Genomic DNA, 16,495 nt, shown 5'->3' on the forward strand with positions numbered 1-16,495 from the left:
TCTTGGTTCAATGGGACAACGAAGTTACAGAAGTTGTGGTCCAGCACATTATATAGTTTATCTCTATCCCAATCCTAGGATGAATTTGTGCTGTCCTACCTCATGTAGTGAGGTTAAGCTTATGCTTTTAGTGACTTCTATACCTGATAAGGTGGAGTATGGTAGGATACTCTTGATAGAAGTGTCACCTATGTGAGTGTGAAGACAGACCGCTTCAATGAAACACTCATGAATCCAAGATGGTATCCATGGCCGAAACGGAACCAACCATGAGAACCTAAAGTAGGTGAGATAGATCTCTGTGTGGGTGTTATTGTCTAAGTATACACCAACAGCTGAGCAGTTCAAGACATCACGTTCACTGCGCAGCCTAGTATACTCGATAGCATTTCACTACGGAAGGTTCAAAGCCACAAGCTACCTCTCCCGATACAGTGACTTATCGATTGGACTCTTGAAAAATGTCATCATGCATACACACATTGCATTAATTTCCATTCATGTGGGGGATTGTTGGATATTGGGGCCTTAAATGGACCAAAACGATTTAGAGGAAGGAAGCCATCAATTGTTGAAAGTCGTAATTGACTTCAAAATTGAAATCTACGATTCGCGTAGATAGATTTAGACTATTAATTTGCTCAAAACCGATTAAGGGTGAATGAGAAATTAATATTTAAAGTCAACCCAAAATAACATTTGTTATTCATTAATAAAGTGCATAGGAGAATAGTCCCACATCGAAAATTTTCGATGTGTATTCTCTACTTATTAATGAAGATGTGTTAATGGAGTTAACACAAAAAATAAAATGACAGGTGACCCCTTAGCCCAGGGAACACATCCACTCACCCAAAGGACACTCAACCTCTTCGTTCAGTATAAATAGAACCCTCCAGATGATGGAATTCTCACTCAATCTTCTCTTCTCTTCCTCAAGCATTCATCACATCTTGTGCATTCAAGAGTCCAAGAAGTCTACTAAAGGTTCGCTGGTCTCGGAAGTCGGAGTGCTACGATTCCGAGACGTTCGTCGTCGTTGTATCTTGGGAACGAATTGCAACAATCCGTTAAGCACCGTAGCGGAGCAATATCGTTTACGGAGATAGTGTCGAACACTAGCCTCGACGATCAGTTTGCATACTCCAGAAGCTACCCGTAGACAACATAATAATCTATGCTTTGTTGGAATTCCATCCAGGTAACGATGTGAGAATGGACATTGTAGGCCTGTTGGTCCTTCTACCTAACCAAGTTTATAAGGGGTTATCAGGAGAGACACATTTACATCCTCAGAAGTTCGATTGATATATTAAGTGAAATGACATCATATCATTTTCCGATCAGATTTTTGTACAGTTAAGACATATATACTCATTCAACTTTAAGATTAGACGGATACATCTGTGCACCGTCACTGATGGTTGGTCTGTAGTGAGTCAATCTTTTCGACCAGCCCGTAAGGCCGACCAACTGGCCTTAATCTTGGCGGTCATAATATCTGACTGCCCTTAAGACACTAGAACTCTCTGGTTCATTCGACTTAAGGGCTAACTATTTCTTCTCGACCAGATTATAACTTGGACCGGTTGAATCTAAGAATCTTAGCACTAGATGATTAATCAAAGTCAAGGGATATCACTCCTCGTGTGTGACTACCACTATATCATTTTGACTTCAACCAACCCGCCATCATAACTCTAACTGTCACGTCATCTTCCGAGTCCACTCATCATAACCCATATTAGTATTCGTATCAGTATCCATCAGATATTCTAGAGATACTAATTGGGTTATGAGATGCATTTATTTTAATTACATGTCATCACTTCAAATTTGTTCTACTTACGAAATTTGAAAATTGAAATCATGTAAATCATTTCAGCTCAAGTCATTTCAACAGATAAAATGAATTTAATTCAGTGTAATTTAAATTCAATTAATACCTTATAAATCTCAGATTATTTTCTCCAACAATTTATTCCTAATTTGTTAACTCATGCACCATCCTTTCTTATGAATTGGTTGTTGGTCTAAGTAAAGGCATCCGTGGCTGAGATTACTATGCTTTTGATTTTGTCTTAAATTTTTTTTGACAATTATATAATAGACTGTAGCTGAAAGATCTAGTCCTTTCATTTGTTTGATGTCGGTAAATTCTCTAGTCTCTTGTCGCTATGGTTTTATGAATTTTCATAGGAATAGCTTATGTTTTTTCAACATTCTAACATGAAAAGAAAAAAGTGATGCATGAATGGCCGGCCATAGATCTTCAAGCTCAAATTAGGTGATTGCTCGATGGCCATTCACTTCCCCCGTGAACGGCTTGAAGGTTGATCCTCGGAACCCATCAAATATCCTCTTCATCTTCTCCAAGCTTAAAAGATAATACTTTTATTCGTGCATCTGCTAAATTGTATTTATTTAGGTGTCATCTGTATTTTAAAGTTTCATGTAGAAGAATTTTATTTAATATCTTTAAATGGAATTTGACATGTATATTTGTCAGTTCATTTCCAGTAAATCAATTTTTTCCCCTATTTGTCTTATTTGTCAGATAATATTTTCAGTCACTATCAAAAACTGGTCCCATGGTCCAGTGGTTACGACATTGGACTTTGAATCCAATAACCCGAGTTCGAATCTCGGTGGGACCTGCTTTTTTGCATTGTTATTGGTATTTAGTGATGGGGTCCATTTATTATTTAAGAATTAAAATAAAGAAAGAATTTATGAATTATAATTTTATGAGAATTAATGTTTGTATTTTTTTTTTTTTTTTAGAGAGAGAGTATACTTGGGGAAAATTTTTAAAATAGCTATAAACAATAAAGTTATTACAAAAATAGGTAAAATTAAAACTTTTTACAAATATAGGTGAGAGGTGATCATATCCGGGATTTAAATCCCGGTTCTTTTTTTTTTTTAATTTATTTTATTAAATTCCGGGATTTAAATCCCGGATATGATGAATATCCGGGATTTAACAATTATTACGAATTTAATTTTTTTTACAAAATAAAACTTAAGCATGAAAAAAACAATAAGGTGTTCAAAAAATTAAAAAAAAATATCGGGATTTATTTTTTTTACAAAATAAAACTTAAGCATGAAAAAAGCAATATGTTCAAAAAATTTAAAAAAAATTACCGGGATTTAAATTTTTTTACAAAATAAAATTTAAGCATGAAAAAAATAATATGTTCAAAAAATTAAAAAAAAAATACCGGGATTTAAATCCCGGTAATTCATCATATCCGGGATTTAAATCCCGGAATTTAAAAAGAACCGGGATTTAAATCCCGGATATGAGCGCCTCTCATCTATATTTGTAAAAAGTTTTAATTTTACCTATTTTTTAATAATTTTACTGTTTATATTTATTTTAAAAATTTCCCCGTGTACTTGTTCTATCAATTTAGAATAAAGTAACTGCTGCTATGAATCAAACACAGTGAAACAGGTAAAAAAATGTCTATCAAACCCCACTCCACAGTGTTTAGTGAACTGAAGGCTGAACTGCCGGGGCCAATCTAAAGGTACCCTATCACATCTGTCCCTCTCTTGTTCATTTAGGTGCGTGCTGTTTTTCCTCACTTTTTTTCCTGTGAATTTATTTGAATATTAAAAAGATAGCTGACAAAGAACTGGCAACCTCAGTTAGATATGATGCCCTTGGCAATGAGAAAGACATCTCACATTTATTCCCACTCCAGGAACTCCCAGCTCACTTTTATTTAATCTCCATTACTTTGTGTTAATTATCAGGAGTCCCCAGGTAATGCATCAAGTCTTGCTCTTCCAAATATATTTGAGCAAACAAGATTCTGAATGCCTACATTTAACCTTTATTTACATCTTTGTTTGTTTGTTTTGGATCTCGAAGAAGTGGTAGCAATAATTTTGATTAGTTCTTTATTTTTCTTCATGTGTGGAATGATCTGTTGAATGCTAGAAACCTTGTTGTTGCTTGTTGAACAGGCACTACTGGAGCTATTGATTCTCATGCCGAAGAGGTTTCAGATTATGTTTTCTTGACAGATTTTGTTAATCCCTGAAAAGAAGAAATTGGTGTTTTTCGGTAAGAGGATTACCATGTCGAGGCAGGCAACCATTCGGAATCTGAGATGGAGAGGAATCACTGTTACAAACACTCTAAAAGTTTGCCTAATGATCATTGGTTGTGCATGGATTCTGTACCAGTTCAAGTATTCTCATCAGAAGAACTCCAAGGTCTCACTTGATAGATCATCACCGAGCATTCCTGAGTTTCACAAGCAGCATCTGCCTCACTCGAACAAGACTCGCCACCGTCGGGAATTCAACCTCAATCAGTCCACAGAAGGTGATACTAAGAATGGAGGAATTGAAGAGCTCGGGGTGGTGGAGAAGGAACAGCTCGAGGATGCTTCCCGGACGGCTCGAGAGGACAGCCTCAAAGCGGACGATGCATCGAGTGAGGTAGTAGCCGCCAAGCGTGGAGATTCTGGTACCGGAATTGTAGAGAGGAGGTATGGAGAGATTCATGATTTGCTCAGAGAAAACACTTCAAAATCGCTCGATATTTCTGAAAAGAACAATTCAGATATCGTTCCAAAAGGTAACCAAACTCTTCTTATTGCCCTGAACAAGGCAACGTCACCAGCAAATTTGACAAGGAGAAACAAAAGTGATCTGAATTCGACAACCAGAAGATCAAAACCCGGCATCGATGCTTTGAATGATGCACCACTACAAACTGCTAAGTATAGCAAAGAGTAACATTGGAGGATATGCTTAATTTAAAATGCATGTTGAAGAAATTTAACATTTCTACGTGTCTAAATGTGAATTAGTGATGCTTGCTTATGTTGGTTATTATATCTAATGGGTCGATTTAATTGTAAATTGTATATATGAGTATAAATTGAATCTATTAAAGTAATTTAACTTAGGTTTATTGAGTTTTGGTTATTGGATGTAAACTTAGTATGTGTAGAATATATAATCTCGTATCTATTATTATCTATAGATTGATAATAAATGTCTACTATATATAGAATTGGTCCCAAGGATTTAGGATTTAGGATTTAGGGTCTAGGTTTTAATCTTAACAAAGCTTTTCATTCCTCATTGACCTAAAGTTTTTCGACGCCGTCATTCCTAAGCTCTTTGGAAGACCTTCCTTTTCTTTCCATTGCATCTACTTCTACTCAAATTATTTCTGGACATATGTATTCTCTTATTTTTTCTATTCAAATTTTTATTTTAATTATCTAAAATTTATGCCTCTTAAGTTGTACCAGAATTATCAGCTTAATTATAGCCCTGCAACATATTATTGTGTTTATGGAATTTAGGAGTTAATATAACTATTGGGACGATCCAAGCTTGAGCATTTTGTTCTTTAGAGTGATTGAAATGCATGTGAAGGGAGTCTCGGTCAAACTATTCTTGAAAGTGATTAAAATGTAACAAAAGAAAAAAGAGAGAGAAAAGGAATATACAAAATGTTTTTTGAGGCACTTTAGAATTAACAACGTAATTAACAAGTTATGCACGTGAAGAACAAGAAGCATTTCCCTTTCAACCAGTTAATAATAATAGTAGTGTTAATAAAAACAATGTTTTCGCGTTAATTATACGTAATTAATCATCGTTAAAATCACAGAGTCCTTATAAAGGCCACTGCGATGATTTCTTCCTCCCAAATCAAAATTGTGATTCAATTAATCTTTCGAGTTGTTGTTGTTGTTGTTTTTTTGTTATTAGAGAGAAGTAATTGAAATCATGAGCAGCAACGGCGCAGCCACTTCGCCGGAGAGTAAGCTGAGCCAGTACGTGAAGGCTCCTTATCGTGCGCTCCGGCACGCTCGGAACTTGTACGAGAGCACCATGGCCGGCGCGGTCGTTGGCAAGACTCCCAGGCGCGGGCTGGGCCCCATCATTTCGCTGCCTCGCGGCGGCGCCCCCGCGTTCGGCTGCGCCGGCGCAGGAGCAGACGAGGACCTCGACGAGCTCATCCGCGCGGCCTGCAGGAGCAAGATGCGGTCGATGCCGGTGAAGGCCTCGCCGGCGACGGTGTCGAAGAGCCGCAGCGTGGCGACGATGCGGATCGACGAGGACCGGCCGTGCTGCTTCGAGGAAGAAGAGGAGGAGATGATAAAGCTGGCGGCGCTGGGCCCGCGCTGCCGCAGCTACGATGCCGCCGCCAAGGGGAAGATGGCCTTCTTTTAGACGGGGACGTGTTTACTTGGATGGAAAGGTGTTCAGACTTATCCAACTTCATCATCAGATACAAATAAATAGTCATACATTGCGCACGAGTAAACAATTACATTTCACACCCCTAGAGTTTATTTTTGAAAACATCGCCATATAAATTTTAAAAAACCATTAAAACACCCTTCATGCACTCTGAATCAGACCTGCCCCTGCTTCTTCAATCTTCCTGCACACGCGAGATTCTTGGTACACTCTCCCCGGCCGGCAACGATACCCCTGATCCGGCGCGCAGTGCTTGTCGGCGGAGCAAATGCAGAGCCCCTCCAGCGCGCAGCCGTCGGCCTCCACTAACACCTCCCTCCCCCGGAGCCCCAGCAGCGCGTCCGTCCACGCCGACGAGAACAGCCCCTGGCCGTCGTACTTCTCCATCACCTTCACGAACTCCTCCACTTTCTCTCCGAGCTTCTCCTTCACCCCCACGAACCCTACGTGCCTGTTCTTCCCCCAGTGCGGGAGCGCGCCGTACTTGAACAGCGCCAGCTGCTCGATCTCCTCCAGCACGTCCTCGTGCAGCCGCCCCCGCCTGGGGTCGTTCCGGGGGCGGTAGTAGGTGATGTCGATGTCGACGGAGTCTGCGGTTTTTCCTAGGTAGGCGGAGGAGGCTCGGACGAAGCGCATGAAGAAGCCGAGATTGAGCTCGATGCCGCAGAGGGCGCCGGTGGGGCTGGCGTCGCGGATGCGCTTCACGTCGGCGATGAAGGCGGTGGCGTTGACTAAGGGGACGCTGACGGTTGTCTGGTGGTAGAAGAGCCCCCTGAAGCGAGGATCCCAAGCGCACGCCGAGAGGAGGCCGTCTTCACGGCTCCGCAAGCACGAACCTTAACGGACGGACGGACGGACGGTCGGAAACAGAGTGAAATTAAATTTCCCAAAATCACTTCGTCGGAGCTTCTGAGGAATTACACAGTAAATTACTCACCGGCAGATTGGATGTCGCTTTGGTTTCCGATGACGGGATAGCCTGTGAATCCGATCACCCCGGCGCTGTTCTTGAAGCCCATTCCGAGCGAGAGCAGAGTGTTGACGTTCAATTTGGACAAGACGCACTTGCCGTTCGTATCCTCGTTTTCCTCTGCGAGTTTCTCTGCGATTTTGAACGATCGATGGATTAGTACTACGAATCCATCAAAGGTAAGTTATATATGTTCCGTAAGATGAACGGACGGATATCCCCACCGGCGGCGCGGGTGGAGGTGATGACGAGAGTGGGCTGGGCCCGGAAGCCGATGAAGTCGTTGAGGCCGGTGCCGGGGGTGGAGACGGGGAGCTTGAAGTCGTCGCGGTAGACGACGACGGCTTGGGAAGGGTACCAGATGATGTCGCCGTAGGGAGTGGTGGCGGCGAAGGAGGAGATCGAATTCTCAAATGCGACGTCGGGGACGACTCTGTTCGTGACGGAGCGCTTGAACATCGGCTCCAATTGGAGCGTCACCTGTTTCATAGTAACAAACGAAGCTTATTATTAATATTAGAGATATATTTTATTTTTATTATTATTACAAAATTTAATAAAAGTAAATAAACTTTTATCAAATTAATTCTTGAGTTTATTTATGAATATTATGTTTGGTTTTTTTACCCAAAGAACAGTCATTTTTTTTTATTTACCTAAAAGGGCATCTTAATTTTAAAACTATCAAAATTAACATCAAAAATAGTATTATTCACTTTCTACCACTCCCATCAACTTCAATCTCTATATTCCCATATCAAATCTATGAGCTTAATATTTTTCATATCAAACTCAGCTTGAACTTGATATTAGACCATATCAAATTCATGCATATTGGGTTTGATATGAAAAATATTAAGTCCACGCTAATCCACATATTGAAAAATAACATAGGATTTAGGATATTGACAGGAGAGATAGACAAGGAATAACATTGGTTTTAATGTTTTTTTTTTTTTTTGATAATTTTAAAGTTAGGATGCTTCTTTCTAAATAAAGAAACGTGGTTCTAACTTAAAAAAAAAACCGTATTATATTTGTTAGAATCTTAGATTTCATATCTTAAAAAATGTTAAAATAATTATTCTTTCTTAGTTATATTTAGGATTGTGTTTGAGATGCCCCATAAAAAATAATTGAAGTGTAAATGTATAAAATATTATTTATATTATATTTTGATATTCAAATAATATTTTAAAAATATAAAAGGAATATTATTAATTAAAGTGATGATAATAAACTATGAATTATCTTAGTGTATTAATTTTTAATAATATTACTATTCGATCAATAGATTCATATTTATTAATTAAAAAAATGAATGCTGAGTTGTTTAAGATAGATTCAGGAATTGGAGTTGACTAAATTTTGAGTATGAAAGAGATATATTTTAGTTGGCTAAATAAAAATTTACATAGATAATTATATCTATTAAAGGAATACAATTGAACATCTTAAACCGGACTAGACTTAAGCACGACTAGTTTATTTTTTTATATGTAAATATTTTAATTAATTGAATATATATACATAAATTTGACTCTTCTAAGTTCATAATTTGGATTTTGGACAGCAATTAGCGTGTTTCATAAGAAAATGAATTGTAAACAAAGACTATTATTATGCAGCCACTAATTCTACTCAACGTGTTTTATTTGTTTTTTTTTTAACTTAAAACAACCCGCCTAACAACATTTACTTTTTGATTAAATAAAATAACATGGGATTAATTGGGTTTAAATGGCTAATCTCTATTCCTTGAAATTAGGTAGCTTGTTCAACAATTAAAAAAAATTATCAAAGATTTTTAGATTAAGGAAAAAAAAGGCAATATAATCGATTAATGGAAATTAAATAATCGATATAATTATAAAACAAGATAACTTTTTTTAATAGAACATTATGCCACCTGACACTTGTTTACATTAATTTGTTTCGACAGAGTTTATAATGTTATGAATATATACGTAATTATCTGTATTATTCATCTTCTGTTATGGTTAAAAAAACGCTTTATTTTAAAATAAAGTATCAAAGAGCATCCTTACATTTTTTTTATACTAAATCTACTATTATTCCAAGAATATTATAACAATTACAATCATAATTATTATAATTTATAGCTGCTTTTTATAAATAATTTAATCAGATTTCAATAATTTTAATTAAGTTTATATATAATATTTTGATATAATAATACAATATGTAGTCTTTTTAATAATAATGAAAATAAAAGGAGCCTTTTGTTTTTTTCCCCATTAAAAGATGTTTTAAGATTAAAATGGACAAACATATCGTTTCCTTTTATTGGAAAAATAAGAATTATTAATCACCTGAGAAATAACTCCGAGGACGCCGAGAGAAACCTTCGCCGCCAACAGATCCCGGTCATCCTCGCCGAGGCTAACCACCTTGGCGTAGTACCCGGTGTCCGCCACCGGTTCGGCGGTGGGCACCACCAGGCGCATCCCCACCACGTACTCGTGCACCGCCGACCCCTTCCCGAACGCCGAGCTGCCGTGGGAGCCGGTGCTGAGCAGGCCCCCCAGCGTGACCCCCTCCCAGTACGGCGAATGCGGCAGCGCCATCCCCCGGCTCGCAGCCGCGTCGAGGAGCTCCCGCAGCTTGATCCCGCCTTCGAACGTCATCCTGAACCGGGCCGGGTCGGAGCTCACCGTCCGGTTCAGCCGGACGGTGCTGATGACCAGCCCCCGGCCGGCCGGTCCGCCGGGGCACGACAGCTTCGGGATGCTGTGGGAGTAGGCGCTGAGGGCCTTCATGTGCTGGCCCTTGGCGGCCGCCGCGGACACGGCGGCCAGAAGCTCCTGCTCTGTTCCCGGGTAGGCCACGGAGGCGACGAGGCAGGTGGAGCGGTCGGGGAAGGCGCCGTAGGCGTTGGTGACGGTGCAGTTAGAGTTGCCGGAGCGGCACGTGACCACGGGCCCTGGCGGAGACGCGCGCACCGCCACCACCGCCGAGAGGAGAATGACGGAGGAGAGCAGGGGAAGAAGAAAGGCAGTCGCCGGAGCCATGCTGATCAATTTACTCGATAAGCCACGAACATGCATCGGCACTTGCTTAGCTGTTATAGACTTTTGCAATCTGAGTAGGTAGGTCAACAGTCATTAAAATAACCTTACAAGTTACAATATTAATATACATACATTTATAAAAAAATAAAAAAAAAAACGTGGGATAAAGAACCCTAATTTTGAAAAGCAAATTGCTTCCCCCCTCTCTCTCTCTCTCTCTCTCCCTTGCAAATGATCATTCTACTCTCTATCTTATTTACTCCCTCTCATACTTGTAGGGCCGGGGTGAGGGGGCCGCTGGGTTGGCGGTTCCAACCTTTTGCAACATTCTACCCTCTATCTTTTTTTTTTAATTTTTTTTTATTTTTTTAATTCATACTTATATATTTTTAATTTTTAATTATTTTAAATTTTTTATTTTTAATTAACTTTATTTTTAATTTTTTTATTCATACTTATATATTTTTAAATTTTTATTTAGTTTTATTTTTAAAATTAATTTTATTTTAAATTTTTTTCATTCATACTTATATATTTTAAAATTTTTATTTAGTTTAAATTTTTAATCAATTTTATTTATTATTTTTCATTAATACTTATATATATTTTTAATTTTATTTAATTTTATTTAGTTTTATTTTTTAATTAATTTTGTTTATTATTTTTTCATTAATACTTATATTTTTTTAATTTTATTTAATTTTTATTTAGTTTTATTTTAATTAATTTTATTTATTATTTTTTTAATTTTTTAATATTTATTTTGTTTTATTTCTTTAATCAATTTTGTTTATTATTTTTTTATCAAATTTTTTTTTTATTTTTTTATTTTATATAATTTTTAAATTACTCCTTTCCTTTAAATTACATTCCTAATTTGACACTTAAATTACCCGCATCCAACTATTAACACATGTCATAATCTTCTCTCCATTTAAATCATCCTTCCCTCCAACCATTGACATATAACACATATCAGAATCTCTCACCCTATTTAAATTACCCATCATCCAACCATTGACACCTGTCAAAACACTCCCTCCATTTAAATTCATCATTCTCCAACCATTGACACCTGTCAAAACACCCCCCTCCCTTTAAATTACCCCTCTTCAATGCTTGACATATGTCAGAACCTCCCCTCCCTTTAAATTACCCCACTTCTAACCCTTGACACATATCACAATCTTTTATCCCTTTACATGACCCCCCTTCCAACCCTTGACACATGTCAAAATCTCTCATCACTTTAAATGGCCCCCCTTTCAACCCTTGACATATGTTAAAATCTCTCATCCCTTTAAATTACCCCACTTCCAACTCTTGACACATGTCAGAACTTTTCACTTTCTTTAAATTACCCATCATTCAATCCTTGACACATGTCAGAACCTCCCCTCCCTTTAAATTACCCATCTTTAAACTCTTGACACATGTCAGAACCTCCCCTCCCTTAAATTACCCACCCTTAAACTCTTGACACATGTCAGAACCTCCCCTCCCCTTAAATTACCCACCCTTCAACTCTTGACACGTGTCAAAGCCTCTCCCTTTAAATCCTCCTCTCACACTTCATTTTTAGTCACTCTTCATTCACACCTCCCTTCACTGCTATCTCCCTCTCAGCCTCTCCTTCTCTCTTCCTGAAAATATGGATGACTATTTGGGTTTATTTTCAGATAGTTGGTCAATTGAGAATGATGTTCCTAGTCAAGATATCTCCAACAACAGTCGTGATTATACAATCGAATTTATCACAGATCAGGTTAGTTATTATCATTGTTTTATGTATATTCATTATTTATTTTATAAGTAGCGAAATTATATTAAGATTGGTAATGTCATACTTATACATCTTTGTTATATTTTTTTTATATAGATATTTAAAAGTAGAGAAGATATGATAAATTGGGTAAAGACGGTTGGTTTGAAGAATGGTATTGTAGTGGTTATTAAAAATTCTGCTAATTTAAAATGTGGCAAGCTACCAAAGTGTCATCTTATGTGTGAAAGAGGTGGAAAGTATAAACCGTAACGATATCTAGTTGATGGGAAATCCTTAAAAAGAAATACTAGGACTAAAAAATATGAATGCCCATTTGAGCTGCGAGGTATACCAATACCTCCAGATGGTGTGATGTGGGGTTTAAGGGTTGTTTGTGGTTTTCATAATCATTAATTAGCAGAATATATTGATGGACATGAGTACCCGAGTAGGTTAAAACCAAAAGAAAAAGAATTTGTGCTTGACATGGCCAACAGCACCACACCTCGTGAAATTCTTAGTATTTTGAAGGAAAGAGACCCATCAAATACTACGGGGATCAAAAGCATTTATAATGCTATTTTCACAAATAAATCCGCTAAACAGGGTGGCCTAAATTCTATTCAGTATGTCTTGGACCAATTAATCAAGAAAGAATACCTCCATAAATACCGTACAAATCCAGACACCAACGAAATCACAGATATTATTTGGGTTCATCCAAAAAGTCTAGAGCTGTCTGTCAACTTTTCATCTGTGTTGATCATTGATGCCACATACAAGACCAATGAGTATCGGATACCACTATTGGAGGTTGTGGATATCACATCCACAATGCGAACTTACTCACTTATGTTTGTATATCTTAGTAATGAGAAGACAGAGCAACTGACATGGGCATTAGGTACCTTAAAGAAGTGGATGGTTGAAAAGAAGACATCGTTGCCATTGGTATTTGTTTCAGATCGGGATTTGTTGCTTATTAATGCAATTGAAACATGTTTTCCCAATGCACGTCACATTCTTTGTATTTGGCACATAAACCAGTGCGTAATGAAGAAATGCGCCCCTATGCTTGGTTTGGAGTGGCAACATTTTTATGCATCATGGTACTCACTCATTAATTCATCGACACAATGGTCTTATCAGCATAAGTGGGATGTCATGCGCAAAGAGTATCAACGATTCGAGGGTGCTCTAAATTATCTTTGGGATACATGGTTACACCCTTACAAAGAGCGGTTTGTTTCAGCATGGGTTGATATATGTATGCACCTCGGGAGCAATTCAAATCAAAGGTATAGTCATTTTATAGTTTTATTATTTAAATTTTGTTCATTATTGTAGTATTTCAATTCTTTTCAGTATTTAAACACAATGTATTTTTTTTATTACAGGGCAGAATCTGCACATGCGAGATTGAAGTTATATTTGGGAGATACCATGTCATCCCTACAGACATCTTTTGAAAAAATACATAAGATGTTGAGAATTCAGTTCGGAGATATTAAGAAGTCGTTCAAAAAATCTCTAAACATTCCACGCCATCAACATTTAAATGATGACATTTTCAGTCAAATAAGGTGTCGAATTTCATTAGAGGCAATGGAGTTGATTTCTGGTCAGCTAAAATATATTGAGGAAGCATCTCACCAGCTATCCGGCAGATGCAACTGTTCTATCAAAATTGTATACGGATTACCTTGCGAGCATGATCTTGCATATTACCATTACTTTTCCATTCCAATTCCGCTGCAGAGTATCAACGCTCATTGGAGGAGATTGTCGATGCACGCACATCAGTTTAATGACGATGGAGCAGAACCTAACAGGACATCCCACGTTGTTGAGATATTAGATGGAATAGATCCATATATGCAAGAGCATATGATAAACAAGTTTCTTGATATGATTGATCCATCTCAAAGTACATTGCGAGCTCCTTTATACAACATAGAACATAGAGGTCGACCTACGGGTAGAGATGATCAAAGTGGATGTCGCATATCTTCTTTCGGAGATGCATCCACTTCAGGATCTAGGGTCTCTCAACCGATTGCAACATCTCAAGGGAGAGGAAGACGTGGAAGAGGGTCGAAGGTTCGCAATACTCAAACGACCCATGATCACTCTCCAGTTCCACCCATCCGTGATACTTATATTGAGAAATTACCTGTGCCTCTGCAGCGTTATATTTCTCACACTGTTGATGTTCAACCTGATGGTCATTGTGGATTCAGGGCAATAGCTGCACTAATTGGGTATGGTGAAGAAGGTTGGGTTCAAGTATGATTTGAGTTTATAGAAGAGATTCAACAAAATAAGGATCTATATGATCAACTTTATCCAGATCCAAATTTGGTAACCAATCTATTATTCTCATTGAATTATTTCGAGCAGTGGGCACCAGAAATATATTGGATGGACGCTATGCCTTTAGGAATTGTCATCGCATCAAGGTACAATCTTGTACTTCATACATTTGGTGAGAATATTGGGAGTTGTTTTACTCACTTGTCATTAAGAACTCCTCCAGTTCCAAACCAAGAGCGTCGAGAAATAGCTATTGCTCATATTGGCAATCACTTCGTACAAGTTTTCTTATATCCTCATTATCCTGTACCACCCATTCCAACTTGGTGGTGGCAACATTCATCGTATGAAGCTAAAGGATGGGTCACTTGTTACAGGACACGCGCTCATTTGTGGTACGAAGTAATAGGTGCACCACCACCAAATGCATCGGGAGCAGAATTTGGAGGCAATATTGATTAAGATTTCTATTTTTATATGTTTTTATGTTTTTTTTGTATTATTACATGTACTCTTCATTTGGAAAAAATATATTTGTTCCTAAGTTATGAATGTGTTCATTATTAATTGGTAGTTGATCCGGTGGTAAGAATCCGGAACCCCATAACGAGGGGTCAACGCTAAGTGGAGGTCAAAGGGTCAGGCGGTCCGTTGAAGAATGGTGAGCCGACCGGACTCACGAGAAAAGGGCAAGCCGATCGATCTGCCGGTAAATATCTGATAGTAAAAGGCACCCTGGCAGGGACCGGGGTTCCGACGCTCAATGAAACAGTACATAAGGACCGAGCGGAAGGACTCTCCTCCCGGCCGACCGGACGGACATCCTGGCCGGGCGGTGAGTAAAGGATGGGAACATCTTTTGACAGCCATCAAGTTGTAGGGCTACGCCATACTCCTAACCTGACAACGGGGTGTCCTGTTGTCCCATCGAAGACATGCTCGGACTGTAGCAGTATGGTGTCAGGTAAGCTCTCTGACAGGTGCATACTGAGGTATGGGTTGCAGACACGTATGCACCTCAGTGGACGGGCATTAGTTCCTTCACCGCTCTATATATAGAGCCTCTTACTTCGCCATAGGTACGCATAAGAGATCTCTGGAGCCACTCTTTTCCACTACTTGCTTGCCTGACTTGAGCGCCGGAGGGTCGCCGCCGGGAACCCTTCCCGGCCCGACTTCTGTGCAGGTTCGCCGGAGATTCGTGCAACCAGAACAAAGGCCTACGCCATCGACTAGGAGCGTGCCACGTGCCCAGCGTCCTTTGATCTCGCATTCGGACAAGATCAATTTGGCGCCGTCTGTGGGAACGCTCCTGCATCCGATCGGATGCAATGGACGAAGCTGGACGACTGCACTCGGTGATGCTCTCCACGAAGGAGCTCGATGCTCTAATCAAGGTAAGAGCAGCTAAGCTCGTGGAGCAACAGAGAGAGAATGCGCAAGCCGAGCGGCTGAGCAACAAGCGACATCAGCATCAGGGGGCCGAGCGGAAGCACTGACTACCACAGTCCCATTTCACTCAAAAGCAGATACTTCATCTCCCGAATTCAACTTATAGCAAGCCCCTCCTTCTGGAACCTGAAGAGCGGGAGTTTGATGTCAGGCGATGGATCGACCATATAGAAGGAAGCTGGGTGGACGAGCTGCCAAGTGGATGAAGATGGATTGGGACTTGGATCAACCATGAAGCGCAAATTATCTCCAGCCTTTCCGGGGCAGAGTGAAAGGTGCGCCAATGTAATGTATGTTGTGTATTTTCTGTTTGGATGTATATTCGAAATGCAGGAAGCAAAATGTTAAAAAACGCAATTGGCATTATCGGCCGAGCGGCTTGTCTTCATGGTGTATAATATCCGAGCCAAGCGCTCGATGCCGAAGACCCCGAGCCGTTCGGCCGGGAGTATGTTATCCGTGCCAAGCGCTCGACGAAGAAGACCCCGAGCCGTTCGGCCGGGAGTACGTTATCCGAGCTGGGTGAAAGGTGCACGAATGTAAATCATTTTTGTATATGTTAGTCGCTCATGTCCTTGTAATGCAGGAAGCAAAATTAATTCAAAGGATGACCAATGGATCCGCCGATCGGCAGCATCAAAATTAGCCTTGAAGGCTGTCGAGCTCCGATGTTAAATATCGAGAGAGGAGCCGGCGTCTATAAATAATCCGAGCGGA

At 39.3% G+C, this 16,495-nt stretch overlaps 2 protein-coding genes and 1 non-coding gene across 4 annotated transcripts; 2 read left to right on the top strand and 1 right to left on the bottom strand.

Annotated features, from left to right (window-relative positions):
• Positions 1-2,585: 2,585 nt before the first annotated feature.
• Positions 2,586-2,657, top strand: TRNAQ-UUG. The gene has a single exon. It is a non-coding gene; the product is annotated as a tRNA-Gln (tRNA).
• A 992-nt stretch (positions 2,658-3,649) lies between these two features.
• LOC121983036 lies at positions 3,650-4,933 on the top strand. Of its 2 annotated transcripts, none has more exons than XM_042536023.1 (2): positions 3,650-3,778; positions 3,982-4,933. In XM_042536023.1, exon 2 carries the CDS (start codon positions 4,096-4,098, stop codon positions 4,759-4,761), a length of 666 nt encoding a protein of 221 aa, XP_042391957.1. In that variant the 5' UTR covers positions 3,650-3,778; positions 3,982-4,095; the 3' UTR covers positions 4,762-4,933. The 2 variants fall into 2 exon arrangements, with proteins under 2 accessions (XP_042391957.1, XP_042391958.1); XM_042536024.1 differs by having other exon boundaries at positions 3,777-3,891.
• Positions 4,934-6,275: 1,342 nt separating this feature from the next.
• On the bottom strand, positions 6,276-10,268 carry LOC121981092 (L-gulonolactone oxidase 2-like). The gene is made up of 4 exons (XM_042533440.1): positions 9,550-10,268; positions 7,441-7,696; positions 7,184-7,348; positions 6,276-7,082 (listed from the first exon to the last, which is right to left on the bottom strand). The coding sequence occupies exons 1-4, from the start codon at positions 10,246-10,248 to the stop codon at positions 6,388-6,390; spliced, it is 1,815 nt and encodes a 604-aa protein (XP_042389374.1). The 5' UTR covers positions 10,249-10,268; the 3' UTR covers positions 6,276-6,387.
• Positions 10,269-16,495: the final 6,227 nt, after the last annotated feature.

This window comes from Zingiber officinale, chromosome 5A (genome assembly GCF_018446385.1).
Source record: "Zingiber officinale cultivar Zhangliang chromosome 5A, Zo_v1.1, whole genome shotgun sequence".
Classification (NCBI taxonomy): Eukaryota; Viridiplantae; Streptophyta; class Magnoliopsida; order Zingiberales; family Zingiberaceae; genus Zingiber; species Zingiber officinale.

Coding starts and splice junctions, on each gene's coding strand:
- LOC121981092 (XM_042533440.1), bottom strand. CDS start 10,248: ATGGCTCCGGCGACTGCCTTTCTTCTTCCCCTGCTCTCCTCCGTCATT. Junction 7,697..9,549: donor TCCTCGGAGTTATTTCTCAG/GTGATTAATAAT, acceptor ACTATGAAACAG/GTGACGCTCCAATTGGAGCC. Junction 7,083..7,183: donor AAGCGACATCCAATCTGCCG/GTGAGTAATTTA, acceptor CCGTCCGTTAAG/GTTCGTGCTTGCGGAGCCGT.
- LOC121983036 (XM_042536023.1), top strand. CDS start 4,096: ATGTCGAGGCAGGCAACCATTCGGAATCTGAGATGGAGAGGAATCACT.